This window comes from Triplophysa rosa, linkage group LG14 (genome assembly GCF_024868665.1).
Source record: "Triplophysa rosa linkage group LG14, Trosa_1v2, whole genome shotgun sequence".
NCBI lineage: Eukaryota > Metazoa > Chordata > Actinopteri > Cypriniformes > Nemacheilidae > Triplophysa > Triplophysa rosa.
Window position 1 is genome coordinate 19367827 of NC_079903.1, and position 10669 is coordinate 19378495.

Here is a 10669-nt window from a genome sequence, read left to right on the forward strand (position 1 = left end):
AAAACTGTCCATAAAAATATACTGTACTATATTAATACTTTAATTTGTGAAAGCATATTCTTTTATTTTTGTTAATATCCGTATGTGAACGCAACGTACACAAGATTTAAAAAATGCCGGAAAACCTCTCACATGAGCTGATTTGTATCTTTACACTCCGATGCTAAATCAACACCTGCATACTGATATTTACTGTAAGTGAATCCAAATGTAAAGCACGCTGATGTGAGACCAGAGATTGATGGATGAGATATTTAGAAAACCTACAGACGGGTGGCTGTGTGTGTTGTGGAGACTAAAATCAAACCATCTCAGGTTTCTCCCTCTGTCACCTGTTTCACACCAGTTCTAGATCAGCATCTTACACTCCCTTATGCAAAAAATCTAAGGGAATTGTTCGCCCAAAAATGACACTTGTTTTGACTCCCATAGTAGTCTTTTGAGTCAATGGTGACCCAAAACGGCTTAGTAACAAACTTTTATTTAAATGTCTTCATCAGTGTTCAGCACAACAATGAAATGTATGCAAATAAATGTATACAATGTTTATTTTCTCATGGTAGCAACACCTCTCTTAGCACATCAAGAAGCCATCATGTCAAGAGAAAGGAAAATGAAAAGCATGATACGTTTGATACTGTCTAGGGAAGAAAATCTTGTTTGTGTTTTTGTTGTTTCCTCTAGACAGCAATGAGATCAAGACAACAGGGAATGGAGACTCTACTTTATGATTTTCTCCCTGAGAATGTCCCCAGTAATCTCACATCTCATTGAATTCTCATCAGCTTTTTTGAACTATCTGAACTTTTCTATCCACGTTTATTTTATTACTGTATACTGTTTCTGAAACTCTTTATTTCTTTTTTGTTTGATAAAGCACAATAGCAATACAACTTTATATATTGAGATTTGCTGAATATTGTTTTCAGTATTGTATAACAAAGTCTGAGTAGACATAGAGGTACGTTTTTTTTTCTCCAATAAATATAAAGTGATAATTCACCCAAATATGAAAATTTATGCATCATTTATTCTCCCACATATCATCCCAAACCTGTTTGACTTTCTTTCTTCTGCAGAACACAAAAGAAGATATTTTGAAGAATGTTGGTGACCAAACAACACTGAACCCCACTGACTTCCATTGTATGGACACAAAACCACTGAGACATTTCTCAAAATATCTGCTTTTGTGTTCGACTGAAGAAAGAGTCATATATACAGGTTTTAAACCACATGAGGATGAACAAATCATAAGATATTGTTTTGTCTGAACTATCCCGTAAAGCACGCCGCTATTTAAGGGTATTCAAGAGAATTTTAAAACCACCTAATTTTTTAAAATTAACTCTATTGACACGTTTGAACAAGTTTCACCAGTTTCCTTGCAAATGTTTGTCAGAGCAGATGAACCAGTCTGATCGCATAACATTAGCATTTTTTCTTGCCTGTAAATACTTCTCATCTGGATGTTCCAGTCTTGTTTGTGAAGCAGCGTCTGTGAAGGACAGATCAGTAGAGCGGAGGAACGTTCAATCATGTCTTACACCGCCGGCTCTTACGTGGACAAATCCTACCTGGCCAAATCATACGGGGGCAGCGTGTACACGGGCTACACAGATGCGAAGGACCCAAAGGAGGCTTACAAGGACCAGCTGAAGCTGGAGAAGAGGAAGAGGAGGGACGCCATCTGCTGCGAGTTGGTGGCTCTGGTCATCGGCTTCATCGGCCTGATCGGCGTCGCCTCCGTCACGGGCCTCCCCATGTGGAAGGTGACGGCGTTCATTGAGGAGAACATCATCGTCATGGAGACGCGTTGGGAGGGATTGTGGATGAACTGCTACAGGCAAGCCAACATCCGCATGCAGTGTAAAGTCTACGATTCTTTGCTGTACCTTCCGGCCGACCTGCAGGCCGCCAGGGGTCTCATGTGCGCCTCCGTGGCTCTGACCACCATCGCCTGCATCGTGTCGTCCATAGGGATGCGCTGCACGCGACTCGTGGACTCTCGTCCTAGGACCAAGCACATCGTCCTGGTGAGCGGAGGCTGCTTGTTTCTGGCCGGCTGCTTGACCACGATCGTCCCCGTCTCTTGGACGGCTCACATGATCATTCGGGACTTCTACAACCCGCTGTTGATCGACGCCCAGCGCAGGGAGCTCGGGGAGGCCTTGTATATCGGCTGGGTCACTTCTGCTTTGCTCTTCTGCGCCGGAGTGATTCTTCTCTGTCGACACGCTCCGCGGACCCAGGACAAAGAGGACATGGCGTCTGTGCTGTATCGGGCCAGATCAGCCCAGTATAACAACTCATACAGGCCTGGATACACATATCAACCTGCATACGCTGGATACAACTATCAGCCCACGTATTCTCCAGTCCCACCGACGGTCTATAACCCTCCACGATACTGAGACTGAACGAGAATATGGTGGATTATACATCAAGCCTGATGAATGAGAATTGTGTTTTATTGTTGGGTATCTGTGCAACTGTTTCTGTGAACTGTAGATTTGAATTTCTCTCTCTGCTGTATAATCACGAGGTTCAGACCTGTCTGTATTTAAAAAGCTGTACAAAAAAAATAAGAGACATTTTTTATTAATGTGGGATATTTCCACATGACATTTAACTGTGTGATGGAAGAACTGTTGGCTTTGTTACATAATTGTAATTTTTTTGTTTGAATGTTTTTAACGTGTACGTTTTCTAAAGCACTAATCTAACTTTAATCTAATGTAAAAAAGAATAAACTTGTATTGTGGATAGTTTAGTTTCTGGTGTGAATTCACAGTTGTACTCTGTCTCTACATTTTTTCTTCCTAAACATCGTTCTGCTTGGTTCTCAGGTGTGTTTTGCTGGCACTGGTAGAACCAGCTGTGTTAGTTTCAGGATTTTTGTCTTTGTTGCGTTGCAGAATGATCATGTGTGTTTGTCTTTTGTTGTCAGAGGAAATGTTCCAGACAGAAAAACTGTCACACCCCCAATGCAAATTTACCAAACGACATCAGAGACGACATCAGTAACTTTAAGAGACAGAGAGGAATATTAAATTATAATCTAAACGCACATAATTTTCACCAATTTTCAGATCCGCTGACTAAAGAGCTTAAAACAGATCTCTATTTCTAGCATTCATGACTGCAATTGCAGCCAATATTTGACATGTTCTGAATCGTTGTGAGTGATGCTTGCCTTCCAGAGAAAATGTTATTACTCATAGCTCAGGAGATTTCTCAGTTGTGTTTCATTTAAATATCAATTTAGTCTCCGATGTTTCTAAAATTACTGAAACAAATGTGCCAATTGCGAAAACACATGAAGAGTATGGAGGGGTAAAATGAATGTCGATTGTAGAGGGAAAATAATCTGGATTTGAGTAAATTTGATGAGAAATGTTCATATTGAGATCTTGAATTATCTTGACCTTTGATTGCAGATTTGACAAATCTGAGCTCAGTTTGAGACATTGTTGAGATCTCTTCTGAAACTCTAACGACAGAGACATTTGTGAGAATTCTGGGTCTTTTTCTTAGCCGATGCAAATGAGACCTAAGCAAAAGTTTCAATTTTCTCACTTTTTACTCATTGATGTAAGGGTGAAATGATTGAGATATTAAAGAGATCTCATCTTTGATGCTTCATTCTTATGGGCTGTGCTGATATTGCCTACTTATTGCACGGCTCGTTGGAATGCTTGATTCTGATTGGCCAGATTGGACATTTGCAGGTTTGTTATTCCCAGATAACAACCGCTCAAAACTAATAACACACGGTTGACAGGTTTTTTGACAAATGAAATATAAATATGTATTTTAATAACATATATGACATTATATTTACAAATGATTAAACCAAATTGCCTGTTCGTGACATTTGAACATTGTGTCTTACCTTAAAACCGAAAGTAAACGGCTTCTTCCTCGCGGAAGGGTCTGCATTCGGTAAAAATGAGCTAATAAAATATTTCAAATTCACATTTCATGTCCAGTTTATTTCTCACGTGGCAAGTAGTCGTGTAATAAGCGGGATAATGTACAAGCAGCCGGCTGTTATGGTGAAATAAGCCCCTTCAGTGTGATACATTGTCGGGGCTTATTTCTCCGATAACAACCTGCTGCCTGTACATTATTGCTTACTTATGTAATTCTTGGGTGTGATGGGTGGTTTTCAGGCTATGTGGTTGCTAGGGTTTTGATATTGTTCCTCCTTCAACAGTTTTTTTTCTAAGTTATGTCCAAAAATTTAAGTCTTAACGCTTTAATACGTAATAGTGCATGCTTTATTAACACAAATGATTAGTGTGTTTCATAACACAAACAGTGCAGGGCAATAACAAGGAAGATGCTTGTTTCTGCACACATTGTTTTTTAAACGCATGTTGATCTTACAAACACCATGTTTAAACCATTCAGACTATCTTAAGGTTAAAAGTACACCATCAACATAAAGGCATCAGCTGACTTCCAAAAGCTTCTCTGAACATTTCAAACAGCGATTTAATGAGGCACGACAGCGGCCGTGTTAAACATTGACCGCGGTGGAGTGTCGGCGCGTGTGACCGTATGTTTTGCATGCATCAGGCTGATCAGTAACCCTCTTCAGATGTGTTTCCTTACTTAACAGGATCCCTACGAGAAACTGGAACCTGTTGAGCAAACAGCACCACCGTTGACACGCTCCTCCTCCTCCTCCCCGGAGCCACAAAAAACCACAAACAAACACTCACAAGGGATTCGATTTCATAGTAACCACTGTTCTCTCCCACCCTCCCTCCCTCTGCACCGGAGGGTGGAGGCTGGGAACAGGTGAACACCTATCAGCTCCATTTCCAGTGGGATGCAAAACCGTGCTGGGCGTCGCTTGCGCTGGAAAGCTCTCTGACCTTCTCATCCGCAGCTCGCTGACATTCGGAGAGCAGGAGTCATGTCTAACGGCGCTCTGGAGATCGTGGCGATGTGCGTGTCCCTCATAGGGCTCATCGGGGCGGCGGCCAGCACCGGAATGCCCATGTGGCGCGTGACGGCTTTCATCGGCGAGAACATCATCGTGATGGAGACCAGGTACGAGGGCTTGTGGATGAACTGCTTTAGGCAGGCGGACATCCGTATGCAGTGTAAAGTGTACGACTCGCTGCTGGCGCTGCCCCCTGACCTCCAGGCCGCTCGAGGGCTCATGTGCTGCTCCGTGGCTCTGACCGGTCTGGGTTTAGTGATCTCCATCGCCGGCATGAAGTGCACGGCGTGCATCCAAGGCAACGACAGAGCCAAGCGTATGGTCCTCCTCGTGGCGGGATGCATGATTCTCATGGGCTCCCTGTGCTGCATCGTTCCCGTCTCCTGGACGGGTCATGTGATCATTCAGGACTTCTATAACCCTTTGCTCATCGACGCCCAGCGAAGGGAGCTCGGAGAGGCTCTTTATATCGGTTGGGTGTCATCCGCCTTCCTATTCGTCGGTGGATGCATATTCACCTGTTGTACCGTATCTTCAGACAAGGGCCCTGATCAGAGGTACTCGTACAACAGACACGCCGCCCCCTACGTGGCCTATCAGCCTCAGCCTGTGACCTTTCACCCTCAGCCACGGTCTGTGTACAGCCATCCATCTGGTCCACCATCATTTATTCAGCAACCGTCTTATGAAACGTCCAGACAGCAGTCGTTCATACAGCCGTCCAGACAGCAGTCGTTCATACAGACATCCAGACAGCAGTCGTTCATGCAGCCCTCCAGACATCCATCCGCCCGCAGCGCTGTCGCGTACCTCTGAGGACATTATGAACGCTTGTGTATTTGCATTTGTGTTTGGACATGTGTGTCGTGTGTGTTAAATTGAAACGAAACGACTCTGGACTTGTAAACAAGGGGGTTTTGTTAATGAAAGCCCCAAAATAACATTTCTTCTGATATAAAAATCTTAGTGTAGATTGCACTCTATTTTAATTTCACGTTTCTGAGAGATATTTTGACAGAATTTAATGCTCTTTGTATTTTTTGCTTTTTAAAGATGTTATTTGGAGAACTGTGACTGTAAATAATGGCGTTTACCCATAGATTTTCATTGGTTTATATGATTCATACCTCAGGCTTGGGACATTTTGTATTATTTGAAAGCTGACTAAAATGGAAACTAGGCATGAACGTGTTTATATTTCTGAGAAGAATACAAACTGAATATAGTGATATGAGTCAATAAACCTATTTGATATTCCATTTTTACTCGTTTTAAAGAGTACGGTTCTACTTCAGTAATCATCTTCAAGTGAAATCTATTCATCTACACTGTTAAAAAAGTGTACTAATTTTCTGTCAGAACATTGGCCATTCATTTCTTGAAAACTCAAAGTACAAGTGAATCAATACAGATTATCCCTTCATATTAACACATGCCTGTTTTTTTTTGCAGTGTATTTCTTTAGAGCAGATGTTTTGCGGAAACGTTACAGGTGCTGGTGTGTTGAAATCTTTTATTTGCTGGATTTGGTGAGTTTAGTTGAGCTCACCGTGTTGGCATCTTTATGCCCCGCGGCTTCGGATAGACAGAATGACTGTGTGAAATGTAAGACCGCTATTGTCTTGAGTGTCTCTGTATGGACACACCCAGGGTTTGTTATGTTAGTACTGCACAACAGAACCAGGAAACGCAACACAACTCAACTTAATCCTGTTGGGAAAACAGAAGAGAAGCCGACACAAAAATACACCCACACGCATGAAAACTGGACGAGCAGCTTCGGTGAAATGGGAACTGCATAACTTTGGATACATTACAGTCAGACCTGTTTTACTATGGAACCAAATGAGAAACAATTAGTCAAATCTATGTTTTTCTTATGCAGCAAACACAATTTTAGTGTGATTTGCTGTGGATTGATGAAATAATCAATTGCAATATTTTGTTTGTTAAACAATTATTTCTTCAATACTGAAAGTAAAAATAAATAATATTCAGTCTAAGAAATACATTGTTTTAATGTCAAACGCAAAACTGTCAAACTGAAATCAGTTGTGATGTTGATTCTCCTGTGCACTTCATCTGAAAAGCACTTGTGTGTGTTGCGACTTGCTGCCTATGTATGTAGAGTGTTCCAGATCGGTGGTCTGGATCCATTTCAGTTCTTCAGAAAGAAGTTGAGATGGAAGCTCGCTATACGTTTTGATTAAGAGCTCATTTTCTCATAGTTTGAGATCAGGGGTGCCAATGAAAAACATGTGGGTCGTGACCAGAGAAGTGACCTGCTGTATACACACTTAAGCTCTTTAGATGGACTTGATCTGATGTTTTGAATAAAACATAATAGGTAAATGAAATAGGTAAAGCCAGCAAGTCACCAGACAGTGTTTGTGTACTTCAAATGAAAACGTTTCACCTGAACCCAAAGTGACACTGTTGCTCCCTCTTGTGTTAAAGTGTTATATATATATACATATACAGTATATAAGTGTGTCAAGGTCATACGTGTTGCAATGTCCACTTATTATAAACATATTTGGGCTTGTTTTATAATTATGTATAGTGACAGTAGTTATGTTTTGTTTAGTATATTTCTAGAGTACAAATACTTTTGTGTCATTATTGATAGATGTAGTTTGCTTGCGCGATACAGGTTTAGCTTTATTGGTGAGGGTCAAACATCACTAACATAGTAAAATATCATGACAGGCAACATTTTACTAGTCCTCAATAGATAAAAAGGCAAAATTGTGTTTTTATTGTTTAAATAAAAAAGCATGCGGTGCACAAATCTTTGTGAGGTTTAGGGTTAGCCTGATACGTTGGATGTTTAGTCAATGAAAGTATATTAAATTGTCTCACTTATTGTGGGGACAGCGATCAAACAAAACAAATTACATATTAAATTTGAATTTGAGAAATTGTTCGCTCATCTGCAATACGTCCCTGAGATGTTTCCTGTTTAATGTCATAGACATCTATAGGATGTCTGTAAGATGTTTATGATTTAGATTTAAATTGCTTTTTATAAGACATTTATCAGATGGTTTTCAGATCTCCAGATCTTTAGCAGACGTACCTGGGCTATCTGAGATTCTGATAGACAATGATGGTAAAAGTCTTAACCACCCATACTGATGGGACCAGCCAGTGATCAAACTAAATGATGTTTATATTAAAAAGGTAAACATGCGGAAAGGTTTTTGAATTACTTGGGTTTATGGGTGAGGGTTAGGTTTATACTTTTGTACAGTATAAAAGTCATTGTGTCTAGTCCATAGTATGTATAGAAACATACATGTGTGTGTGTGAGATATAGAAAAATACCTTGTTGTGCATGACCACAGGATAGTAAACACACCATCATCATTTCTACACTCTCATCTTTCTGGACCAATCAGAAGACAGCGCTGTCACTTTTCCATAACACAGAGAGTAAGTTCCTTAGACTTTCTCAAGCTTTAGACACACATTCTTCTTACTACAGTTTGGATGCATTTGGAAATTGATGTTTGGATGTCTGTCTCTCTATGAGTATTTGAATGCTATAGATTATTTCTGCCCAACAGGACTGACATTTGTTCAGAGCACACGGTTAGTAGGGCTGGTTTCTAAACATTTGTAATTTTTTACACCAGGCGGATTATGTTTAAAAAATAGCTAGACTGTGATGAAATTGAACAGAAGGCGCAATTATACACTAGATGCCATATCTATTTAAATGCAAATATTGCAATTTGTATGTCACGCTTAGATTTTTTGTATTATTTGCTGAAAGCAAGACTGAGGTATAGAGGTGCATTATTGTAAAGGTGCACAAATATTTATTTCATATAAATTTATTATGATTTTATTATTTTTCTGTGTCAACTGACTACTAAAATTGATTTTCTCCTGATAAAGAAACCACAGAACTATCACTGTAAATTCTAATGGATGTAAAAGGCAATGTAAAATGTTTTGAAGTCCAATAAAATTTAAGTTTTGACTCGTAAAGCTTAATTTAAGGCAGCTTTTTAACTGAAGTTTTGAAGTTGATTTATTTACAGTGTATTGGGAGGATGAGAATCAATAAAACATCATTAACTCCTGCTGAAATAAGACCCAAGACACACTACATAAAATAATTTTGTGATGGTTTGGTTCATTCATAATGGAAACCATTCGAAATTTTTCCTTAAAACCAATTTGAAAATGAAGAATAGTGCTCCCTTTGAAGCCAACTTCAAACTAAAGTTTGCTTTCTACATCCATAACAGCCGACAGGTGTCCAGGCCGAGGTGAACGATGGTTCAGGGCAAGTGTGAATTGATCGCTCTGTGTCTGGGCATCATCGGTCTGATCGGCACGGCCGCCGTCACAGCTCTCCCCATGTGGAAGGTGACGGCTTTCATCGGAGAGAACATCATCGTCATGGAGGTCCGCTGGGAGGGCTTATGGATGACCTGCTTCAGGCAAGCCAACATTCACATGCAGTGTAAAGTTTACGACTCTCTGCTCTTCCTCCCACCAGACCTGCAGGCCGCCCGCGGGTTGACCTGCTGCGCTCTGGCGCTCTCCGGACTGGGCCTGCTGGTGTCCCTCGTGGGTCTCCGTTGCACCTCCTGTCTCAGAGATCAACCGCGGGTCAAAAGCATCATTGTGATGGCCGTGGGGGCGATGCAGATCTTGGCTTCTTTTTGCGTTATCATTCCAGTCTCTTGGACGGCTCACACCATCATTAGAGACTTTTACAACCCTTTGCTCATCAACGCCCAGCGTAGGGAACTCGGGGAGGCGCTTTATATCGGCTGGGTCACCAGCGCTTTCCTCTTGGCGTCTGGGGTTATATTTCTGTGTCGTCGCGTTGGCCCGCATTCTGACTTGTTTTACGTATATCAGCCTGGTTATTCAAGCAATAAACACAGTTTTAACCATTCTCCCCCTCTCATAAATAGCTCTGTAAGAGACCAGCCTTTGCTCCAGAACAACAGCTTCTCTATTTATCCGTCCGTGCGCAGCTTCACCATCACACCCCCTTTTGATCAACATTTATCTTACGGCGGGCGGCCAATGACTACAGGGCCTTTAGTGTACCACCAGAACACGTTACCACCTCAGAACACAAACGTAATGCAATATTTACACCAAACTGCCCAGTACCCCGATCGGCTTTCTACACATTTCACGGGAAGCAACGTCAGTAATCCATACAGTTCCTGCACCTCCGGCTCAGCGTTACAGATTGTCCCACAGAAACAACTTTTCATAGGGTACAACTATTCCAGAGTACAGTCTCACAGCTCAGACAGTGGATCTGGACTGCGTATATAATGTGCATGACTCAACAAACTGTTTGGAGAGAAAAAAACAAAATAAAGTGTATGTAAAACTATTATTATATTATTATAAAACTGTGTATGTAATTCACATTTAAAATGATGAACTCAGTGGTGAAACACAGAAAGTTGTTTATGTTTGTTATGCCAACAACAACCTTCATTTCACATTGAGGCATGCGGGAAGCAAACAGTGAATCAGCATATGGCACATCAGACCGGTTTTATCCTGCGGGATGATGTTTGCTTCGGTGGCAGTTAAACTGTGATGTGATATTCTCTGTTCTACATAAACAGATGTGAGTTTGGCCTTGAGAGAATGAAAATGTTGAGAGATTTGAATATCCCATGCTTTCTCTTTTTGGAGCTATATTGTAATATGCAGTAATAACAT

The 10669-nt window shown here is 41.0% G+C and overlaps 3 protein-coding genes across 3 annotated transcripts; all 3 read left to right on the forward strand.

Annotated features, from left to right (window-relative positions):
* The first annotated feature begins 1471 nt into the window (after positions 1–1471).
* Positions 1472–3970, forward strand: LOC130564854 (claudin-8-like). Its single transcript, XM_057351270.1, has one exon. It carries the CDS (start codon positions 1539–1541, stop codon positions 2412–2414), a length of 876 nt encoding a protein of 291 aa, XP_057207253.1. The 5' UTR covers positions 1472–1538; the 3' UTR covers positions 2415–3970.
* Positions 3971–4348: 378 nt separating this feature from the next.
* Positions 4349–6951, forward strand: LOC130564855 (claudin-4-like). The gene has a single exon (XM_057351271.1). It carries the CDS (start codon positions 4928–4930, stop codon positions 5771–5773), a length of 846 nt encoding a protein of 281 aa, XP_057207254.1. The 5' UTR covers positions 4349–4927; the 3' UTR covers positions 5774–6951.
* Positions 6952–8443: 1492 nt separating this feature from the next.
* On the forward strand, positions 8444–10270 carry LOC130564487 (claudin-8-like). The gene is made up of 2 exons (XM_057350567.1): positions 8444–8551; positions 9217–10270. The coding sequence occupies exon 2, from the start codon at positions 9245–9247 to the stop codon at positions 10268–10270; it is 1026 nt and encodes a 341-aa protein (XP_057206550.1). The 5' UTR covers positions 8444–8551; positions 9217–9244.
* The last annotated feature ends 399 nt before the right edge of the window (positions 10271–10669 follow it).